Source organism: Eurytemora carolleeae, unplaced genomic scaffold (genome assembly GCF_000591075.1).
Source record: "Eurytemora carolleeae unplaced genomic scaffold, Eaff_2.0 scaffold1440, whole genome shotgun sequence".
Classification (NCBI taxonomy): Eukaryota; Metazoa; Arthropoda; class Copepoda; order Calanoida; family Temoridae; genus Eurytemora; species Eurytemora carolleeae.
This window is the reverse complement of record NW_019397326.1, coordinates 1-25,089: the sequence shown is the minus strand read 5'-3', so window position 1 is coordinate 25,089 and position 25,089 is coordinate 1. Positions and strand designations below refer to the sequence as shown.

Below are 25,089 nucleotides of genomic sequence, written 5' to 3'. Positions count from 1 at the left end.
TGTAATGGATACGCTGATAAATATATATTTACTGGATAACCTGGTTTCTAATTAGAATATTACAATGTTTGTGAAATAATATATTTTTAACAAATTGTTAAATATTTGATATCGAGTTTAAAAGACAAGTTTACAATACGGGGAAATCACGTCATACTATAATGTTAAAGTTCATCTTTCAGAATCAATATTCAGATTGATTTTTAGAGAACTCTTTTCAAGATCTAGGATACAAGATTAGTCTATAGTTGTAGATCCAGGATACAGGACTAGTTCTTAGTCCTAGATCTTGGATACAGGACTAGTTCCTAGTTGCAGATCCAGGATACCGGACTAGTTCATAGTCCTAGATCTTGGATACAGGACTAGTTCCTAGTTGTAGATCCAGGATACATGACTTGTTCATAGTCCTAGATCTTGGATATAAGACTAGTTCCTAGTTGTAGATACATGATACAGGATTAGTTCTTAGTCCTAGATCTTGGATACAAGACTAGTTCCTAGTTGTAGATCCAGGATAGAGGTAATCATAGTCCTAGATCTTGGATACAGGACTAGTTCCTAGTTGTAGATCCAGGATACAGGCCTAGTTCATAGACCTAGATCTAGGATACAAGGACTAGTTCCTAGTTGTAGATCCAGGATACATGACTTGTTCATAGTCCTAGATCTTGGATATAAGACTAGTTCCTAGTTGTAGATCTAGGATACAAGACTAGTTCATAGTTGTAGATCCAGGATACAGGACTAGTTCATAGTCCTAGATCTTGGATACAGGACTAGTTCCTAGTTGCAGATCCAGGATACAGGACTAGTTCATAGTCCTAGATCTTGGATACAAGACTAGTTCCTAGTTGCAGATACATTATACAAGACTAGTTCCTAGTTGCAGATACATTATACAAGACTAGTTCATAGTCCTAGATCTTGGAAACAGGACTAGTTCCTAGTTGTAGATACAGGATACAAGACTAGTTCATAGTTCTAGATCTTGGATACAGGACTAGTTCATAGTCCTAGATCTTGCATACAGGACTAGTTCCTAGACGTAGATCCAGGATACAGGACTAGTTCATAGCCCTAAATCTAGGATACACGACTAGTTCATGGTCCTAGATCTAGAATACATGACTATTCTTTAGTTCTATATTCAGGGTACAAGACTAGTTTATAGTCCTAGATCCAGGATACAAGACTAGTTCATAGTCCTAAATAGATCCAGGATACATGAATAAATAGTGGATGTTAACAAACATTTTCTCATATTTTTAATTCATTCTGAGATTCATTCTTAAAATTTAATCCGTCTTGAATCACAACCAAGAACTTAAAATAAACAAAACTTAAGTTTACCCCTGACAAACATACTGTAGAAAATATCCATGAATCGACCAATAATTTGTAAAAATATACATATTCATTCAGCGCTGCTCCGCGCAAACTAGAGATCATTCATTATTTTTAAGAGTATTTGTTTATTTGCTTATATCGTCATCTTCCGATGGTTTCTTCTAAGATAAAACTGAATCTATTCTCCTAGGTTGGACTAAGATCCGCAAGCTAGGGTTGAAGATCTATTGTAGAGATAGGATCAGCCCAGAGTTCAGGATGTGAAATTTCAAGAAGAATTAAAATATCATTACATCAATGAAAATAAGATCTGAAGGTGTAAGAAACCCCTTCAACAATCCTCTGCAGCTAGTCTTACTAAACCAGTGTGCTGGAGAAAGTTCAATTGATTAATTTTTAATTAGAATCTTTGTATTTTATAGACTTTTATCCGTCCTTTCAAATCATCTGAACCTAACTCTAAGATGGAAATATCGTAACTTTTTGATGAAAGAGAAATTATAATATTAAATTAACCTACTGCAATGAGATCAAAAGACCTTTTCATTTATAAGTAAAGGGAAAATCTTTAAACATAAGAATAATAAATAGGAGAATGATAACAATAATAATAATAATAATAATATTATTTACTAAATATTCAGAACTCAGGAACTACATTAAAGACAAGTTTAGGTTCGATTCGGTTGGTTTTTAGCTGAAAACTCGTGTTTTACATATGTAAAATATATGAATCAGGGACAGAGATATTAGATAATGGGAAGGGAAAGGACAGGATGAGGAGGATTAGAAGGAAGATTAAGCTTCACGAAAAGGATGAACGTAATATGAGTATGAGGAATGACGAAGATAAAGATGAGAAAGAATGAAAATTAGGAAGGATGAAGATGGGGAAGGTTGAAGATGAGGAAGGATGAAGATGGGGAAGGTTGAAGATGAGGAAGGACTAAGATGAGAAAGGAAGAGGAGGAAGGACTAAGATGAGAAAGGATGAAGATGATGAGAAGAATAAAAATGAGGAAAATAGAAGATGAGAAAGATGAGAAGAATGAAATTGAGGAAGGATTTCAAGAAGAGAAAATTAAGGAGAAAAAAGAAACCCATGGAAAGGATGAAAAGGAGGATGGACCGGAAAAGGACCTGGAGATGGAAGAGGGATAATTAAAGACTATTTTAAGAGAAAACTCTGGTTCTAGTTCTAATTATATGAGGAAGACGGAGTCGTGAATCTGGGATCAATGTTAAATCCTCAAGCTCTGAACTCTATGTGCTGACCAACTCCCTTCAGCTCAGTGAAGATTTCAGTGAAGAAACTAGGTTCAGAGTTTATCCTCAGCATTGGAGAACTAAAGATTAAAGAATATAAATTTTAAATATTTTCTTGCTTTTTGTTTAAAACTATATTTTGGATTGTTAAGCGATGTTCTCTAGACGACGAGAGTTTTGCAAAACAATTTAATTAAAAACCTGATATTAAGAATTTCATCCAACAAGAAAATATAGTTTACTTTTAAACCCTTATCTGAGATGGAATTTAAAGAATTTGAGCCGCGGTTTAAATCCGCCAAACCCCGGTTTAAATTAAGCGCCGGTTTAAATCTTGAAACATTTGATACAATTTTAAGTGGAACCAACCATATTTAAACCGCGGCTTAAATTTAAACCGCCGCTCAAATTCTTTAAATTCGGCCACTGCAAGTTTTGTATTGAGCGCTCGTAAAAGCCAATTGGAGTAAAAGATTTTATCTTATTCAGTTTCGATGTTTCTGAAAGATTCTTTTTAGTTTTCATGATTTTTTCTGATAGAACATTGAGACACGGTTCGTTATATACCCCCCTTTCATTTTTCAAGTTAAGAATACTCCAATTTAAAATGTTAAAGAAACCATATTGTGCTCCTTCAAGGGTTCATCTGAAACTTTCTATGAGAGTCAACGACTTAGTGACGAGGACATTATTAGAAATCAAGGTGAATTTAAACTCTAGGATCCGGATCCGAATCCGCAATATTTGTGGCAAAATTTAAATCAAAATATAAAAGAAGTTTTTTTTATTTTTTTAAATACTGGTGTCATTTGTCGATGAAGTTGAATCATGAAATAATTGTGAAAAAGGGAAATGTTCGGAAATGATACTTTTGTAAATATGTTTGGGTTAAATCCGATTTCTTGCTTTTACAAGACGGATCCAGGATCTGGGTCTAACATTTTACAAGACGGATCCAGGATCTGTGTCCAAGATTTTACAGGACGGATACAGGATCTGGGTCCAACATTTTACTAAATAACTCCAGGATAGGGATCCGCATAGAAGTGGAATGGAACCAATTAGCGTTTCTTTAGCGTACTATTTAAAAAAAATTTTCCAAATAACATTGTTAAAAATATGCACGTACATTGAACATACGTAGATTTATAGTTTTCAAAATAAAAAATTTACCTAAGTTTATTTATAATATTGACACATCTATCCCAGAACTTTTCTTTATCCGTCTCTACCAAGAACGGTTTCAGCGGATAACTAAAAGAAAACTAATTAATTCATAACTCAGGGGAGAGGATAAATGCATAAACTTTTAATCCAGCTGTTAACTAGTTAATGTTGAGAGCACGGAAGAAAAAAATTAATGTTTTGCTTGCAGGGTTACCTTCAAAAGATCAAACTTTAATGACGACCTAACTAAAACTCTGACCGCGTCAACCTTGCTGCACCGGCTAGTCCTATTGAGTGTCTGCTTTACTTACCCAATGTCTGGCCGATACAGTACAAATTGGGACCGGAAAGGTTGACCCGGCTCGGAAATTCAAATTTACTACGGCTGCCCGTGTACAAATGATGAACAACAAGATGAACTGTAAATAGGTTTCTTGCCACGGCAATAGTTCATAGTCACAACTTTATGATTAAGCAAAGAAAGAAATAGGGTAAGAAATAAAAAAAAACTTTACATGTAAGAAAGAAAGATTGAATCTGAAGTTACAACCTTTGTGAATAAACCTATGTAGATAAAACATGGTGTCTCCTCTTTTTGATATTTTTATTGCGACTGTGAAAAAACAATCTGTAGAGAAGAAAAGACGTAGTTGGGGTTTACGGCGTATAAACACTACATTTGCTTAGAATAAGCAGATATTAGAGTACTGTTTACTCAGGAGTAAAGAGCAAGAACAACTAAACCTACCAGAAGAATATTTCTTTAAAAGTAGCATGGCTCTGGATCACAATTTGTTTGTTATGGACACAAGGAGTGCAAGGTTGTCACTTTTTATATTTTTTTTTGTATCATGGTTAATTTAAATGCAACGTAACATGTTACCGAGTTTTGTTTCGAGGTTGAAAGCAAGCATCTAGTCAAATTTTGTATTTTCTTGTTACCGAGAAATTTTATTTTCTGATGTCAATTAAACTTAAATTTCTATAGTCAAATTGAATAAAAAACTTGACGTTCAACGAAATTTGAAAATTTCTTTTAGATTGCATTTTACTACCTAGATTGATCAGATTTTGATATTTTCTTTTTAAAAGAAATCCAAAGATTTATAAAATATAAATCAACATAAGATACGTAAATATTTTTTAGAAGTTTTGTTTTTAATGAATATGTGTAGAAACCAGACTAGACTATTAGAGCTAAACAAATAAACGTTTGTACTGCAAGGACTGCATGGATACTCTATTCATGTAAAGGGGTGTATGCACTATGGTACCCTTTAAATCTCATCAATTATTGGAAAGGACTGCAGGGATACTCTATTCATGTAAAGGGGTGTATGCACTATNGCTAAACAAATAAACGGTTGTACTGAAAGGACTGCATGGATACTCTATTCATGTAAAGGGGTGTATGCACAATTGTTTCTTTTTAAATCCCATCAATTATTGGAAAGCTATCGACGGAATTCTAGCTCGACAAGTGTTTAATTCTGACGATTTCCTCCATTGTTTCTTTAGTAGAAATCCACAAATAACCATTAAATAGAAATAACAAGTGAACAAAAAAATCTATTTTCAAAACGTGGAGATCATTAATTTGATTCCTTCCGAGTAAGAATATAATAAAAAGTTCATTTGCCCTTTTGTGAATATTAATTAAAAATTTTTTTTGTGGGAAATATAACTTTTAATTGAAGGTCTAATAAAGATATCTTTTTTATTTAAGTTTTATAATAGAATTATCTTCCTCATTTCCTTATTCTCCAGTTTCTTCTTCTTTTCCGTCATTCAAATTAAAATGTTTTTCCTGTTCATTAGTTTCTTTAACGTTTAAGTAACTGTAAACCCTTAATTAAAAAACTTTATTGCCCTTGAGAATCAAATTTGTAAATTAATATCCCTTGCTGTTTAATTATAGCGTTCCGGATAAATGGAGATAATCAGAACAATGAGAAAAAAGGACGGATTTCGGAGTAATTTTTTTTATCCCAAGTTAAGATAATAACAGTATTAATTATTTTTAAAAATCTTAGAAACTGAAAGTGTTAAAAAATATACAAGGAATATATAGAAACCCAAAAACCTGCAAACACAGATTATGAGGAAAAGGGACAAACCTGATTTCATTCCCCATATAGCTGTAGGACAGGTAGAGGCAGGTCAGAACAATAGCTTGAAGCTCAGACTCCTTTGTGATATTCTCATCAACACAATCCCGAACCTAGGTACGTTTATGGTTAAACAAACCTGAGCCAGATACTTTTATTTTGAACCAATCCTTAACCTATTTACATTTATGATTAAACAATCTCGAACCTAGATATATTATAAACTAAATAATCCTTAACCTAGATACATTACTCATTAAACAATCCCGAACCTAGATATTTTGTAAACTTAATAATCCCTAGATACATTTCTGATTAAATAATCCCGAACCGAACCTAGATACGGTTATAATTAAACCTTCCTGAACCTAAAAACGTTTATTATTTAACAACTCCGAACCTAGATACATTTATCATTAAACAACCTCCAACCTACATTTGTTTATGATTAAACAATCCCGAACATAGATACGTTTATGATTAAACCATCCCGAACCTAGATACATTTATCATTAAATAATCCCGAACCTAGATACGTATATGATTAAACAATTCCGAACCTAGATACGTTTATGATTAAACAATCCCGAACCTAGATAGGTTTATGATTAAACAATCCCGAACCTAGATAGGTTTATGATTAAACAATCCCGAACCTAGATACGTTTATGATTAAACCATCCCGAACCTAGATACTTTTATGAATAGGTTTATGATTAAACCATCCTTAACCTAGATACATTTATTATTAAACAATCTCAAATCTAGATACGTTTATGATTAAACAATCCTGAACCTAGATACATTTATGAATAAACAATCCCGAACCTAGATAGGTTTATTATTAAACAATCCCGAACCTAGATACGTTTATTATTAAACAATCCCGAACCTAGATTCGTTTATGATTAAACAATCCCGAACCTAGATAGGTTTATGAATAAACAATCCCTGACCTAGATACATATAGAACTAAATAGTTACGAACCCATATATGTTTATTTTATTGATTGTTATTAATTCATTCTTTTCCTCGACTTGGATTTGTTTTTAGAGAATTTAAAAATTCCAAATCCAATTACTTTTCAGTTCAATAAACCTTGCCAGCTTCCACGTTCTAATATATTTATAACTATTTATAACAGATTTTAACTAAATTCATCTTTATAACATATTTTAAAACCTGAAATATTAAACTTTTCTACAAAATTTGTCTGTAAATTGTATCAGCTGTCAAAAGCGATGATAAAACTGAGAAAAACTGAACAAAGTCAAAAAAATATTTATTTAGATTTTTTCACTTTTCGATTTGTCAAATAAAGCTTAAGTCCTGTCACTTCGTTTCTATAATTTTTAAAGTACTTAATCAATTGTAGAAGATGTCTGTTGTTAAACTTACCAGCAGGTATACAAAGACGACATTAGCAGGATTAATGAAGGCAATATCCTGAAAAAGAAACATTTAAAAAGAATTATTTTTAGTTGGTATTTTTAGATATTTCGTCTGTATTTTTAGATATTTCGTCTGTATTTTTATGCTATCCATTCAAACTATCTATCTAGTATTATGGCTGCATATTCAAGTAATTAGTAATTTAGCTCCATATGTGGTATATCTAGTATTCCAGCTGCATTATCTAGTATCTAGTATTATGGCTTCATATTCAAGTACTTAGTAATTTAGCTCCATATAAGTAGTATATCCAGTATTCTAGCTCTATTATCTAGTATCTATAGTATCTATTATCTAAATAATCAATATATTTGATTAAATATTTTTTCTCCGTCCCTTCTCATTATCTTTTCAATTATAAACTGACAATTCTCTCCCTCTATTCTTACAATAAGGATATTTCCATATAAATACATATTTAGATATACTTTAACATATTTATCTTCAGAAATATATTTATATCCTTACTTTAACGGTTGGTTTTGAAGAAGAGAAACATTTCTGGTCTATCTATAGGTTTATTGTATATCTAAACTTCACTTTTCAATGATGAATGACAATTACTAAATGCTCATATTTTTAACCGATCCTTGGTTTCGAAAAAAATTGCAAACTTTAAAAGAAATATCGTAGAATAGTAATTTAAACAATTGTAAGTTTTCTAAAGAGAAATTACAATAAAGATCAGTAAAACCGTTGGAAAAAATATCTTTGTTGTTATTTTACAAAAATGTTACGAAAACACAATTTATTAACAATCAAATAATTATTTTTCCGAGATTCTGAGAAATATTTCTATTTTTATCTTTGCTAATCCTTCCAGCTCTTACTATTATTGAGAAAATATCCTAGCTTTCTCTATTGGATTATTATTTGGCAGGTTTAGGAACCCATTTCAATTTACAATTTAAAACACAAGGATATCTTACACCGTACCTTTATTGCTCAAACAAAAGTTTGAAAAGTATTATGCCTCTTTAAATGGAAAGTGTTTCCTGATAAAGATAACATTGGAAATAGTGAGTATAGATGTAGAATTTGTATTCTGTACTTTTATGCATAATGTTGGACATTTTTGACCAAACAATAAACCAATTGTTGTAAAATTATCTTACATGTATATATTAGAATAGAATTTTCCTAATCTTTTATCCAACCTGCTGATTCATTCTTACTCCCTACTCTTGGCCTATCCTGGATATCCATCTGTGTTGTGTACCTGCCAACCCTGGAGAAGAAGAGATCTATCAACCGTCCTCAGCCACATGATGCAGTCCCCGGGCTGGAAGTCCCTGAGCCTGTAGCAGCGCTTGTAGAGAAAGTTCCCCAAACACTTTAACAGCTCACTTGTACTCGCCTACAACATCATTAAAAGCTAATTGATTTGAAAAATGTCTATTAATATTTGTTTAGGGAAACTGAATATATTTAAAGATGTTGTTTTGTCCATACTTCATCCTTAAATTTATTAAACTAGTTTAAGATAAAATAAAATAAAAAGCTTTATTTTTGCTTTTACCTTCCCCACTCCGCATCACCCACTAATGTTGTACCTGGATTACAGTTTTCTTAGTTCCGGATTTAACTTGACTGGGTAGTTCCACCTTGTTGTTGTTTGTTGTTGTGTTGTTGTTATTGCTCAGGAATGTTTCCTCCTTCCTGACATTGTTGTTGTGCTGTTTCCTGTCTCCAGGTGGTGATGTTGGTATTGTTGTTGATGCTGTTGTTCCTGCAACTGGAGTTGGGGACGCCTAATCAAATAAAACTCAGATTAATATTTTGATATAAAGTTTAAGTGACTAGATGATTCTTCAATGAAGAATTTCGTTCTTCTACATGGAATGTTAGACAATAGCTGTATAATATATATGATTAGCTTTCTAGAAATACCGTAGGCAAAGTTAGTTATAAAAACTAACAAATCTTTCTCTAAAATGTTTGAGTCGAGGACAGCATGGTTCCTTAAAGTGTTTAAAGTATTATTTTTAGTCAGCCTGTATAATGTTTATGTAAAGTAGTATTATAGAATTCTAAGACTACTCTTAAAATGAGTTTACTTTAATTTCAAAAAAGATTGTTTCCCTATGTTTTTTTCTAATTTAACTTTTGGTGTGTGAAAATTTAAGTGTTGTGTTTGCATCACACAGTTTTAAGGAAATATTATTCTTGTAAAATATTCAGAACAAATCCTAAAAAGTTTTATAGAAAATAACCCCGACATAACAAAGACTGGAAGTGGTTTAGAATATAAAGTATGTATGAATTTTCTAATTAAATCTTAAAAAAATAGAAAAATATTATGTAAAATTAATAAATTGGGATAACGTGAATTTCTTTTTTTGAATTAAAAAAAAAAAAAAAAATGAATAAATGAATAAATTTCCTTTAGCTGTAAGCACATGGAGATGAAGCATGTGACAACACGTGGAATCAAACATTGAAGCCATACACTGCACGAAAAGGTTAAATTTCTAACATTTTCATTGTTTAAATTTGATCAAGAACTAGATTCAGGTTTTTCTTCATGTTTATTGTTCATTATAAAGTTTGGCGTTAAAAATGTTAATGTTTCTGATTCTGGTGGTAACATTAAGGAAAGCCTTTTCGTTTTAAATTATGTTTACTTTAAACGTTAACTTTTCTGAAAAAAATATATGTTAAGGCTCTTGTTAAATAATAGTAATTTCATGTTTTTGAAAACTCACTTCAGGTTGATTCTAATTTATAATCATGAATGGGCATGATTTGTGTATACATGTGTTCATATTATCAAATTATATATCATTACCAAGAAAACCGTCTATCGTCATAGAAGAATAATAGAGGTATCATGTTCAATAGACAAAATAATCATATTTGAAATATGGTTTCCCAACTTACAGTAAAGATTGATAAACTTAGAACACGATTATTCAATATATCAATCCTAATTCTAAATATACCAGCATGCAGTATACCACATGCATCTAATCCAATACCTGACTAATCTTGTATTTGTTGTTATGTTTAGTTGCTATATATATCCAATACCTGACTAATCTTGTATTTGTTGGTATGTTTAGTTGCTATATATCCAATACCTGACTAATCTTGTATTTGTTAGTATGTTTAGTTGCTATATATCCAATACCTGACTAATCTTGTATTTGTTGGTATGTTTAGTTGCTATATATATCCAATACCTGACTAATCTTGTATTTGTTGGTATGTTTAGTTGTTATATATCCAATACCTGACTAATCTTGTATTTGTTAGTATGTTTAGTTGCTATATATATCCAATACCTGACTAATCTTGTATTTGTTAGTATGTTTAGTTGCTATATATCCAATACCTGACTAATCTTGTATTTGTTAGTATGTTTAGTTGCTATATCCAATGATTTTCTCTCCTCTAAAAGACTGGTTGTTCTTGAACCATGGCAGAGTGCTGCCTGAATATTCTTGTTGTTGTCTACCAAGGGATGAATATTGTCCAGGGGAGCTCGGAAAGATAAACCCTGAAACATGAACTAGAATTATAAAATGAAGACTGTAGAGATTATGAGAAGTTTTCTCGTATTTAATGAATATGATTATAAAATGGAGACTGTAGAGAGATAATGAGAAGTTTTCTCGTATTTAATGAATAGAATTATAAAATGGAGACTGTAGAGAGATAATGAGAAGTTTTCTCGCATTTAATGAATAGAATTAGTATCCTTTATGAGAGAAAAAGTTGTCACAAGTTTTAAAATAAATTCTTTTTTATAAAACTTAAATAGCACGTGAAAGGAATTGAGACTTCTCCACAAACTCTGATTTTCTAATTCCTTTCTTTGCTACCAAACGTCGTAGACCTTAGATATTTCAAACTGTGAATTCTGTTAGATGAGAAAATTTAAGTTTGAAATAAAAAAGATTTACGCCATCAGCTTTCAAAGATATTGGGATTAAAAATTTGAATTTCCGGCAAGGACTCAATTGCTTTGAAGAAATTTCACTCTCGTACCTCCTCTTTTAGAAGCGGTTTGAGTAGAACAAAAAAAAGTTTTGAATTTCTAGCTAGGAGGTCACAAACTCGTACCATAATTCTTGCTATATAATTTGATCTTCTACATAGTTAGCGTGAAAGATGAGAAAAAACGTGTTTTTAGTAATTACAATTACGTAATTTACAAAATGTTTTTAAAAAAGTCATATTTTGCGTAAATTTTTAGAAACCGCCTATCATTGAAAATAAAAACGATTTTCCAGAGACCAAATTTAAAGAATTGGAGTCGCGGTTTAAATATGCTTGGTTCCACTTAAAATTGTATCAAATTTAAGCCGGCCCTCAATTTTAACCGGGTTTTGGCGGATTTAAGCCGGGGCTCAAATTATTTAAATTCGGCCTCTGGAGGCATATTTTTGTCAGCAATATGAATTTAAAAAATTGTTCGAATCCTACGTTTTATGTTCATTAATATAATTGAATGTTTTCCCAACCTTTGATTTGATAGGAATATGATCTGATTTCTTTTTCCCAGCGTTGAATTTTTTCCAGCTGAGCGCATTTATGAACAAGGAGTGTTTCTTCAGATTCTTCTCTAGGGCATTCTTTTCAACGAGAAGATGTGCGTTCTCGTTACTTATCAGAAGTTCTTTATTCTTCAGGTTATTGATTGTTTCATAGTTGATATTGTTGATAGGGTTGGTGTAGTCCAGGGAGTAAGGGGGGTTCTTCTCTCTAAAAAATAAATGAATCATTAAAACATATTTGTTTAAAGATAAGATAGGTCTCTAGTCCAAGATCAAATAAATAAAATTTTACACAAAATTACCGATGAGCCTCTAGAAAAATATTCTGTTATACAGAAGGTATACCGAATGCCCAAACAAAATTGGAGTCAAATCGGTCAAGGGGTTCCTGAGTTATGATTTAACATAAAAAATGGATTATAAAATCCTTAGTATTATTTCTTAGTGATGTAAATAATTCCACTGTATTCTGGTTTCTACAGTGCACTAATGTTTTGTCTAAATAAATAAAGTATTTCTTCTTTCAGCGCCCGCATACAGAAAACATGGCTTTCACTGATGATACATTTTCAATCAATGCCAAGGTTACTTTATAGACAGACAAGGATAGAACTTGTAGACTATATAGACAAGGATATTTTATAGACAGACAAGAATAGAACTTGTAGACTATATAGACAAGGATATAATCCAAATTATGATCATGAAGAAAACCCTAGAACTGATTGTAATTTGTATTCAAAATTAAACCAGGAAAGAAAGTTTTTGCCACAAACTCAAATTTTCTAATCCCTATATCTTTACAACATGATGATGTTAAGCTATGATATTTCAAAGTTGGATTAATTGATCTAACATAAACCATAGTTTGAAATATCAAAGATCTATGACAATGGGTTGCAAATATATATAGGTTTGTTAATCAGAGTTTGAAAGATCTATGACAATGGGTTGCAAATATATATAGGTTTGATAATCAGATTTTGTGTAAAGAACTTAGTTTCTTAGATTAGAAATGTCAAAAACATAATTTTTTGTCCTCTTCTTTTTTTATCTTTTTTATCTTTTTTCTTTTTCTTTTCTTTAAAAAAGAAAATGTCCTGGCTGTGCTGCCAGGCAGTACGGTTTTATAAAACGGTTTCTTGAGAAATATCGGATAGAAATAAAATCAGTTTATAATTAATAACGGGTTGTCCTTTGCCTCCTTGGGAATTACGAAAACAAATGAGTGAAAAATGAGCTGAAAAACACAATTTGAACTTTTACATTGATTAACAATAACAATTAGCTAATGTTGACAGTTTTAAGTGTGAAAGTCCACAAACTTAATATTTATTGTATTATTAAATACTAGCTTGGGAACCCAGCGCTGCCCAGGTTACTAAAAGTTACTCCCACCGTTTACCCGCACTTGAACGATTTTACCGGGAAACCAAATTTTCGCTATTAAAGTCGATTCACTCAAATTAGAATCTCAAAACTAAACTAAGAACATTCCCGTGGGTCTCCCGAGTTCCCCAATCAAAATTTGAGGCAAATCGGCCCATGGGTTCTTGAGTTATGATCGGACAAACAAACAAACAAACAAACAGACTAACAGAGATTACAACTTAAGTTATATAGATACTTGTTTATGTCATGGAAAGTCTAAAAACAATCAACAAATACATTAATTTTCCAGTCCTTATATCTGTACACCCTGATGTGTTAGACCTTTGATATTTCAAACTTTGACTTTCTGATCAAAATCAGCAGTCTAACACATCAGTTCTTTATCTCCCTTTGTATGCATGATTTAGAGATAGTTGGAAACTTTGAGTTTGCAGTTTCTATCAGAAAGGTTCTAGTTAATTTTTCTTATCAATGAAAACCCAAATCTACAGCGTAGACCGTAGAGGTATAATGAAATCCTTTATAAAATTATAGTTTAATTGATTTATTATTTAGTTGTGTTTTGGATACTGCAGTCTCTTATTAAAAATTTACATTTTTTCCGAGACAGTAACCAAATGATTGCTTGACATGGCAGTTTGACAAGACAATAGCTTGATGAGAAACTAGCTTGACAGAAACGTATTTGATTAGCTTGACGAGCCACCATTTTGGTCCAAACAGTAGCTTGGCGAGACAAAAATGGGAAGGAAAGTCATTCAATAATGTTAGAGTTAGCACCAACAGTGATTATAAAAAAGCATTAGATTTTAACATTCAGGATTAAAAACAAGGTGATATATAATTAAGGGAGTAAGGAGGGATGGAGTAAGTATGGAGGGAGAAAAATATGGTGGGAGTAAGGATGGAAGAAGCAATGATGGAGGGAGTATAGGGGAATAAAGATGAAGGAAGTAAAAATGGAGCGACTAAGGTTGAATAGAGTAAGAGTGGAGGGAGTAAGGATGGAGGGAGTAAAGATGGATAGAGTAAGGATGGATAGAGTAAGGATGGATAGAGTGAGGATGGATAGAGTAAGGATGCATAGAGTAAGGATGGATAGAGTAAGGATGGATAGAGTAAGGATGGATAGAGTAAGGATGGATAGAGTAAGGATGAAAGGAGTAAGTATTGAGAGAGTTAGAATGTGGATTGTGGATATAAAGAGAAACCTGTCTATGGGAGGGAGAGAGGGAATTCATGGTAGCAAGGGTCAGGGGAATAAAAGAGTATGGGGTAGCATATATAACAGGAGGGGAAACAAAGAATAACAGTACCGTTGTACAAGGGATTACAAAAGTAAAATTATTGACGACAGTTCAGCGTGTATGTATGTATGGCATTCATTTTCTAATTTTTCGAATATTTCCAATCAAATAATTATTACCTTGCTTCAAATTAATGTTTCAAAGAAAATACAGAAAGACTAAAATTATGAAAAGTGGATAATTGAGAAATGAAGACTATATGAGAAAATGTGAGAACTTGGGGGTAAAATACATACTTTAAATGGTAGAAGGAAATGGGTTATATGGCGAGAAAATGACTCAATGGCATGAACATGGACTAAATGGCGAGAACAGGGATATTTAAAATGGTTAGAAGAATAATTTATACATTTTATGACTAAATCAGTAGCAGAATGGACGAGAAAATGGAGAACGAGGGATGTTAAAATATAAATAAATGGGAAAATTATTGGAAAAAAAACATGAAGGCACTAGAATATTGAGATTAACAAGGTAATTTCTAAGTCTGGAGTAAGATTACATATATTTTGAGAAATCGTGGTATGGTTTCAATGTCAATTTTAGTGAATCCCCCCCCCCCTTCATACTCGTTAAATATAAATGAACCCCTCTGATTAGAAACTTGAGACATCANTAAATAGACAGTAAAGAAACTAAGGAACGTGATTAAAAAAATATATGTATAGAAGTATTCTTCAACCAACACTTTTATAAACAGCTGATAAAAGGGTTTATCTTGAAACCAAGTTTGACCCCTGGTCAGGGTTTTAAAGATTCTCAGGTATATGAGTTACCTAGGAGAGAAGCTGAGAACGGTTCCCATCTTCTCCTGCTTCTCCGGAGCAAGGTTGGGCCGCAAGGAGGAGAAGAGCGGCCTAAGAACCTGCCAGATCACCTTGAAGATCCTAGATAACCCAGGTTTGAGTCTAAAAATAGTTTCCAATTCTCTCCGAATATCCTGATTAAGTCCTGGATCTAAAATGTACCCCCTTGAAGGGAAACTTGTAAACCATGAATGGGTTTGATGATATTTTCTAAAACTCCACTTGTAACCTCAGTATGAGCCTGCCAGCCTCAAGAAACTGAAAAGCTGAGACTATTCTCAGACCAGAAAGCTCTTTCAACCCTGCTTGTGATTGGCTGGAACCATACAGCTCGACCTCTGATTGGTCCAGCCAGGGAGAGGACGAGGCCACTAAGGTTGGTTGGGTAAATCGATGTTGGAGGCTGGTGTGAGGCCGCGAGGCCTGGTTTTCCTCGCTCAATCATCAAATGGATGCTCAGACTATCATCGTTAATAAATTATCTGTATATATATATATATTTAAAGAAAAACATTGATCCAAGATTAATCTCTGAAAAACAATTCTCGAATCTGTTTAGTATCTATAAAGAACCAGATTTATTAACATAATTATTCAATAATTGTCAATTTCTTGTCTCATCCTTTGTTGATTCTAATGTTAAACTATCAATAATCTATATATATATATTTAATGCAGTATAATGCAGAACATGTTTATTGTATGGTGTTAGAAACAATCCTTCTACATTTTTTTTTATATAAATCAAATCAAGCAGAATGCATTCTTATCCTGAAAGAAAAATTCAAAGATCTTAAATCATGAAAAATGTTCGAGTTAATTTAATAATTTTTCAAATAAAATTTGTTTCCGGAGTATTCAAGACAATTTCTCTTGAACTACATTTTCTATTTCTGTTCTAAAAATAAAAAGAAGTAAATAATTGTGTCTCAATAAAGAAAATTATTGCAGCCATTTCCCAATTTTTATCAACAGTCAAAGGAAGTAAGAAAAACCAGTTCGGAATTCACGATGGTTAGTNAATAGTTAATGTTTTCAAAAGGAAGTATATGGTAGAGTGTGTTATTGTTGAGTTAACGTTTCTAACCCAGGATTTTAAAAATTCATAATTATATTAAGGAACTGAACAACACTAGCACCAACCCTAGTTTTCAAATCCTTACATCTTTACAACCTCATTTAATAAACCTTTAATATTTCAATCATTTAATTCTGTTCCATTCGATATTCTAAGTTGAAATATCATAGGTTTACACCATCAGGTTACCCAACAAATACAGAGATTAGAAAATTTAAGTCTGAGGCGAGTGTTAAGTTCCATTGTGTTTATAATTAATGTTTAAAGTTAAATATCACCAATTGTGCGTCTCTTCTTCTGAAAGAGATAATTTTAGCTTGGCTGTGTTGCAAACAAATTCTTTTGATAAAATTTGTATCAAATATTTCCCTTTGTTTGATATTTGCAGAGAAAATTAATTGCTTTCAAAATATTTGTTAATTGATGAATTCTTATTTTAAATATGCAACAGCTAACTAACTCTTGGAAAATAAGATGAAAGTTCATGGTAGTTGGTTAGTTAGTTAAGCTACATGAACTCTATATACTAATAAAAACTAGACAGTAAAAATACTAGACATATAGACAGTAATGATTCCATACACATAGACAGTAAGAATACTTTACATATAGACAGTAATGATTCTAGACACATAGACAGTAATGATTCTAGACGTTTGACAGTAAGGATTCTAGACACATAAACAGCAATAATACTAGACATATAGACATTAATGATTCCATACACATAGACAGTAATAATACTAGACATATAGACAGTAATGATTCAAGACACATAGATAGTAATGATTCTAGACGTTAGACAGTAATGATTCTAGACAAATAGACGGTAATTATACTAGACATTTTACATTAATGATTCTAGACACAGACCGTGACAATACAAGACATATAGACAGTAATGAGGGTAGACACATAGACTCTAAATACGGTAGACATATAGAAAATAATAATACTGGACATTAGACAATAATGATTCTACATACATAGACAGTAATGATACTAGATACATAGAGTAGACAGTTAGACAGAATGATTCTAGACACATAGACAGTAATAATCCTAGACATATTGACAGTAATGATTCTAAACACATAGACAGTGACAATACTGGACATTAGACAATAATGATTCTAGACACATAGACAGTAATGATGGTAGACACATAGAGTAGACAGTAATGATAATAGACGTGAGACAATAATGATTTTAGACACATAGAAAGTAATGATACTGGATACATAGACAATAATGATACTAGACACATAGACAATAATGATACTAGATAAATAGACAGTAAAGAAACTAGACACATAGACAGTAATAATACTAGATACATAGACAGTAATGATACTGGATACATAGACAGTAATGATACTAGAAACATAGACAGTAAAGATAATAGACACATAGACAGTAATAATACTAGATACATAGACAGTAATGATACTTGACACATAGACAGTAATGATACTAGATACATAGACAGTGAATATACTAGACAGTATAGTCACTAGAAATTGTAAAAACTGGACAGTATAAACATTTGACAGTAAAGATACTTTAACATTATACAATATGAAAAGTATAGACATCCGTCACAATAGACAGTAACATCACCAAAAATATACACGATGCACTAAACACTGCAGAACAGTGAACACACTAAAACTAAAAAGTATTTAAAGTATTCATTTAACAGTATTTCCAAAGCGAGTTAAAAAGTTATAACTAGATTTTTTTTAGATTCCCTTTGGTATATTTATCAATAAATATTTTAAAATTTTTATCCAGAAATTTGATTTTTTTCCCCTTGATCTACTTTTGGGACAAATGTTTAATATTCTTATTCATTAGATTGAAATATAACCAAATATTGAATAATAATATATTAAAACAGTTGTTATTATGAATATTATTCTCCCTGCGGAGAAATAAAACCATAATTGAAGGATTTCCAAGTTTTCTTGTCAAATAACTTGCTGCATTGCGTGGACCATGTCTTCTTCCGATTAGGGGGCTGAAGATTGTAAAAACGGAAAATTTACAGGACAAAATCAGGTTCAAATGTTGAAAAGAACATGATTTTTTCACAACGCAGTTCAAAATTCTAAAATTTCTAAAATGTGGAATTGTGTTTGTCGTTTTGTTCTTTCTTTTCATAAGGAAAATTTTAACGGATTTTTAGAAATAAATCAGTTGCAATTTACAAATTCCTTAATCATATTTCAAAATAAAAAAGACAACTAGCAATCCACTGTATTCTTGTTTCCATGGTATCAACATATTAACTTATTATAATAATTGGTATTCACTGCAAACTAACCAGGAGGATAAGGTCAAATTCATTTGTCATTACTGTTACAACTTTGTGACTCAGTTGCTCCTCTGATTCTTATTTTATACACATGTGAAGAGAAGACAATTTATTTGGTTATATATTATGAAATCAAAACATTTTTGATCTTCTCAATAGCTCTTTAATTAATGGAGTTATGATAAAAACATATAAAATTACAATCTTATGTGCATTTTACTTTAGCTTGACGTGTTTTGCATTTCATTTTTATTCTATTCTACCTATTCTTGAGAACTGAGCTTTGCAAAGATGAAAAATAATAATTCTAAAAATTATGAAAAAGGAACTGAGTTTTTTCCACAAACTTAAATGTTCTAACTCCTATATCTCTGTATCCGGATGGTTTAAACCTTGGAGATTTCAAACTTATATTATTTGATCTAACAGAATTCATAGTTTGAAATATCAAAGGTCACTGACATTGGATTGAAAAGATACAGGGATTGGAAAATCTGAGTTTGTGGCAAAAACTCAATTCCTTTGAAATTTATTAAAAATAAGAAGAGGATTAGTTTTAATAAATGAAACTTGTTCAACAATCACTTAATATAACCATGCCTGCATTTAAATGTCATGGATATATGTTAAAATCTAAATAAATCAAACAAATTTCTTAAGTCGTCCATTAAATATTATCGGAGATATAAGTAAAAAAAATCTAAAATTCAGGTCATTTAGTTCTAGGCACTGGCAGTGCTTAGGGCAACATTTCGGCTTCCTGGATCCTGATCCGCAAAAATATCTACAAAAATATTTTACTCTCAAAACCCAACTGTTGAAAAAAAAGATTATTAGAAATTTCGATATCTATGAATAATTCATCAAAAGCATCATCGAAAAAAAGAAGACAAATAATATGAAAACTCTTCTTTTGTTTTAAAAAAATCAGTAAATCTTTTGGATACGAAACCATTTTTTTCCAGTGCGGATCCAGGACTTGGATCCGGATACCCATCAAAATTAAATGGATCCTAAGCGCTGGTTTAGGCAATTCAAGACATTAAAGTTTTAAAAAATGTTTAGTCGGTTATTTTGCCATAACTTATTGAATTTTTTGTATTTAACATGTCTGTTCCAATCAGGTCTTACATAAAATTTTTTACATTTTTTGTGGGATGTATAAAATAATTTCTCCGAATATTAAATTGTCCGTTCAGAACTGAAAGGACAATGTTTTTGAAATATATTTTTTAGGTCTAAATGTACTAAACCCGGCGGGTGTTTGGCTCAATTCCATTATTAGATTATGCCGGGCTCTAATAATCTAAAGAACAGTAAATCCCGCACATTTTATTTGATGTTTGTTTGCCGAATTCTTGGATATCCAATCTTTGTGATTGGATAGCATGCTACATTTAATCTCAAACAGTACAATATTTGGAATTGATTTCAAAATCAGTGACTTTTCATATTTGAGTTGTTGGTGCAGAACTATAATTTAATCATTAGAAAATACTGATTTAAAATAGTTTTATAGTTCTTCAATTGTAATAAATTTCTGTTTTATGTGTTTAAGAATCTAGAGAAAGAGTATTATGCATATAACTAAGCTTACTTGGAATTATTGGAAATTATCATAATCATTAATACATAGTAGTTTGTTTTGTACATATTATATCATCATATCTACCCAACATTTAAATAGGGTTACAAGTTATGCATGAGAGAAGCTTGTTAATCTCCGGATTATGAGATGTTTAGATTAAGAAAAGTTTTGATGATGAGAGAGGGTTTGCTAAGACTTAAATTGGGTTCCAAGTTGTCATAAGAGAAGGTTGTTAAGTTGGGATTATGAGATGGTTAGATTAAGAAAAGTTTTGATGATGAGAGAGGGTTTGATAAGACTTAAACAGGGTTACTAGTTATGCATAAGAGAAGGTTGTTAATCTCGGGATTATGAGATGGTTAGATTAAGAAAAGTTTTGATGATGAGAGAGGGTTTGATAAGACTTAAATAGGGTTACTAGTTATGCATGAGAGAAGGTTGTTAATCTCGGGATTATGAGATGGTTAGATTAAGAAAAGTTTTGATGATGAGAGAGGGTTTGATAAGACTTAAATAGGGTTACTAGTTATGCATGAGAGAAGGTTGTTAATCTCGGGATTATGAGATGGTTAGATTAAGAAAAGTTTTGATGATGAGAGAGGGTTTGATAAGACTTAAATAGGGTTACTAGTTATGCATAAGAGAAGGTTGTTAATCTCGGGATTATGAGATGGTTAGATTGAGATAAAGATAGAGAGTTTGAAGGAATAGATAAAACAAGATTGAGAAAAATACTAGTTTTTAAGGAAGATAATGCTAAAGCAAGGGAAATGTTTGTAAAAAAAAGAAGATTCTTGTGAAAAGGTTTAAAGAAAGAGAGGAAAAAAGAGTTTCAACTATTTATCTGTGGTTCTAACACAAGGAGAATTTTTTAAGACGAAAATGTGTGAAAGAAGAAAACATCTGGAGGAGGTAAAATTATATTTGTTCGATGTAGAACGAAGAGAACTAGAAAAGAGAACATTTGAAGGAAATAAAAATGTAAAACGAAGAGATCGTCTGGAGGAAGATAAGATTTAAAAAAGAGAATGTAAGAACAAAGAAAACATCTGGAGGAAAAGAATTTTAAGAAAAGAAGGTAGAACAAAAAGAAAGTTTGGGGAAGAGAAGATTTTGAAGAAGAAAACGATTGAAGAAAAGAATGAAGAAGGTTATAGAAGGAATAGAGTAGAACGAGAAAAGATATGAGGTAGATTTAGAGAATGCATGGAGTAGAATGAGAGAAGGTATATGAGTATAATGAGAGAAGGTATATATGAGTAGAATGAGAGAAGGTACAGGAGTATAATTTTAGAAGGTATATGAGTAGAATGAGAAAAGGTATAGGAGTATATTGAGAGAAGGTATGGAGTAGAATGAGAGAAAGTATATGAGTATAATGAGAGAAGGTATATATGAGTAGAATGAGAGATGGTATGGAGTAGAATAAGAGAAGGTGTATGAGGATAATGAGAGAAGGTATGGAGTAGAATGAGAGAAGGTATTTATGAGTAGAATGAGAGAAGGTATATGGGTATAATGAGAGAAGGTATATATGAGTAGAATGAGAGAAGGTATATATGAGTTGAATGAGAGAAGGTATATATGAGTATAATGAGAGAAGGTATATGAGTAGAATGAGAGAAGGTATATATGAGTAGAATGAGAGAATGTATAGGAGTATAATGAGAGAAGGTATATGAGTAGAATGAGAGAAGGTATAGGAGTATAATGAGAGAAGGTATATGAGTAGAATGAGAGAAGGTAGAGAAGGTATATGAGTATAATGAGAGAAGGTATATGAGTATAATGAGAGAAGGTATGGAGTAGAATGAGAGAAGGTATTTATGAGTAGAATGAGAGAAGGTATATGAGTATAATGAGAGAAGGTAATAAGAGAAGGTATGTATGAGTTGAATGAGAGAAGGTGTATAATGAGAGAAGGTATATATGAGTAAAATGAGAGAAGGTATATATGAGTTGAATGAGAGAAGGTATATATGAGTATAATGAGAGAAGGTATAAATGAGTAGAATGAGAGAAGGTATATGAGTAGAATGAAAGAAGGTATATATGAGTAGAATGAGAGAAGGTATATGAGTAGAATGAGAGAAGGTATATATGAGTAGAATGAGAGAAGGTATGTGGATATAAAGAGGAGGGTAAAGACGACAAAGAAAATACAAAAAGAAGGATGCACAGGAAAAAGAGAGCCTTAGATTAAGCAAATATAAATCTCAATTTCAACTTATGCAGAGGGTTTACGAGAGGTGAGGGGGGGTCGTATTATTCGTACATTTTACATTTAATCTTTACTTAATGCTTGAACATATTTGTTTTTACATTAAATTTCATTCAAACCTGTAGATCTTCTCACCTTTCCTTTCCCCTGCTTTCTTATTTCAGGAGAAAGCTCCTTTCCCCTCTACCCTCTCCTTCCCCATCCCAGGGAACAACTACCCCCCTCCTAGTGAACAGCTAACCCGGCCCAACAGTGACCAGAAGTTTATCGATTTATCCTAGTTCAGCATCCAACCTTTCCGTCACTGTGATACAAACCTTGCACAGTGCACATAGACCTACCCGGAGTAGAATCCTGAACCTCAAGTTTTAACAGCTGAGTTAGATCTGAGGTAACATTTTCCTTAGTTTAGTTTAGTTTACTCCGAGTACCTGGCAGATACAAGAATATATTGAATATATGTATATAACCAAACTATTTCGTAAGCAAAATGGTCGCAAATCACGGTTTCCAAGCATTCCATCCGGCGTTAGATTTTTCTTTCCGAGAAAATCAAAAACATTTATCAGTCTAGTAACGTACGTAAATTGTGTGCAAAAACCTAGAGTAATTTTATGAAACTTAAATTCAAAAGAATTTGAAATAAAATCGATCATAAGATCTAATAAACTCGGAATATCAAATAATCACAGAGCAAATAATCAATAAATTGATTCATTAAAAACGAACAATTTTGAATTCATATTTAATCGATAAACTGGTAACAAATATCGTATCTAGTTTTCCCTCACGATTTTTTCATAATTTTTAGAAATTGTTTGATTATTTACAAAATACGTGAAACTTTAATTAAAATTGTGTGCTAAAAATAATCTATGTTTGGACTATAAACATTTTATTATTTTTTCTACTTGGAACACAAATATTTGAGAAACTTTTAAAAATGTGCCAAAATATGTCCAGCGAACGAATTATAAATTGGAAAATCCCTGCACGATCTAAAGGAAATAATTTATTTAAAATTTATTTCTACGTAGCTTACAATTCTTGTTTTCTGTATCATTCATTGAATTCATTGAAATACTTAACATCTGTGTATCTCTGTACACTATACAACAGTCTAATTTAAAGAAGTTAGTTTTAATGTGTTTTTTCGAGATTGTCAAAACTTATCTTTTCTTTTTCAGAGTTGAGAAAATTTTGTGCGAGGTTACACAGCAAAAAGTGAATTAAGCAAAGAGTTGGAATTGTGAAAATCTTAAAGTCTTACATATTTCTGGAAGAATGGGTTTAAGAATGTAAGGATTACGCAAAGGAGGGTTCAGATATCAGCTTCAAGATGATTATGACACCTTGGGAGGATCTGTTCTTTGTGATAAACAATCTGTTACTGGGAGAGGAACCGGTAAGTTCCTTAATCATAAAATTATTCTTTTCAAAGATTTCATAGAAAGGACAAAGGAATAAAGCAATTATATTTTATGCCTTTCTAAACTTCAAACCTAATTGTTCTTTTTTAAGTTAAAATTAAATTACTTTATTCCTTTGTCCAATTTCTATGTAATCATTGAAAGGAATAATTCTGCAAATTTCTTTGATTTAAGCAAAACTTACTAATTTATTTTTGCTATTTCTTACAACAAACTTGATTGATCAATTAAAGATACGAATCCCGAACCAGGAAGTACAATTTTGTATGAATCCGGATCCAATAAGTTCTTTAAAAATCAGCCTAGTCAGCTATCTATTATTTTTCAGTCGATAGAGGACTTTATCTTACTGATAGGAACTAGTGTTGCTTTCATAGCATTTGTGCTCTGGTGCTGCTTCCCTATAGAACCTAAGGATTCATTAGGTTCAGAACATTTATCTACACAGGTCAGAATATTCTACATATATAAATGGATTTTTATGGAAATATTTAGACGTCGTTCAAGTCACTTCATTTTAAGATTAACATGCTCGATTCACAAATCTTATCTGATTCACAATAGGATTTGACATAGTTTTTATACTTTGTAAAATCCACAACTGAAAATTATAATTTTTTACAAAAATAAACAAGTATATATCCATAATTTTTTACAAAAGTAAACAAGTATATATCCAAATTTTTATTGGTGTGCAACTAACTAGCTCTCTAAATGGATGGCGCTTAAAAAAAGAATAAGATGAATTTATTTTATAATTCTAAAAATAGATGATAACTATTCAAAAATATTGATCTCAAGAGTGAAAATATATTTCCAATAATTCTGTTTTTTCTTACTTCTTGATTCTTAATCATTAAGGATTTTCTCTTTAAAAACTTAAACTGAAGTGGTCGGCGTCATATAAAAAAAGCATTTTGTTTTCAAATTGCAAGTTTACTAGTAAACAGAGGCGCATTCAGGGGGGCTATAGGGGCTAAGCCCCCTCCTGGACCAGTGAAATTTATTGATTTCAGGGTGTTTTCAGGCCCCAACGGGTGCTGAGCCCACACCCTGGAAAGAGAAAAAACATTTAAGGTCCCCCCCCCCTGGACATATTCCTGAATA

At 31.6% G+C, this 25,089-nt stretch overlaps 1 protein-coding gene across 1 annotated transcript; it reads right to left on the bottom strand.

Moving 5' to 3' along the window:
* Positions 1-9: 9 nt before the first annotated feature.
* On the bottom strand, positions 10-15,614 carry LOC111713526 (cyclin-dependent kinase 5 activator 1). Its single transcript, XM_023488400.1, has 9 exons — positions 15,319-15,614; positions 11,811-12,051; positions 10,679-10,843; positions 8,898-9,095; positions 8,564-8,701; positions 7,291-7,338; positions 5,901-6,004; positions 3,790-3,870; positions 10-2,696 (listed from the first exon to the last, which is right to left on the bottom strand). Exons 1-9 carry the CDS (start codon positions 15,345-15,347, stop codon positions 2,600-2,602), a joined length of 1,101 nt encoding a protein of 366 aa, XP_023344168.1. The 5' UTR covers positions 15,348-15,614; the 3' UTR covers positions 10-2,599.
* Positions 15,615-25,089: the final 9,475 nt, after the last annotated feature.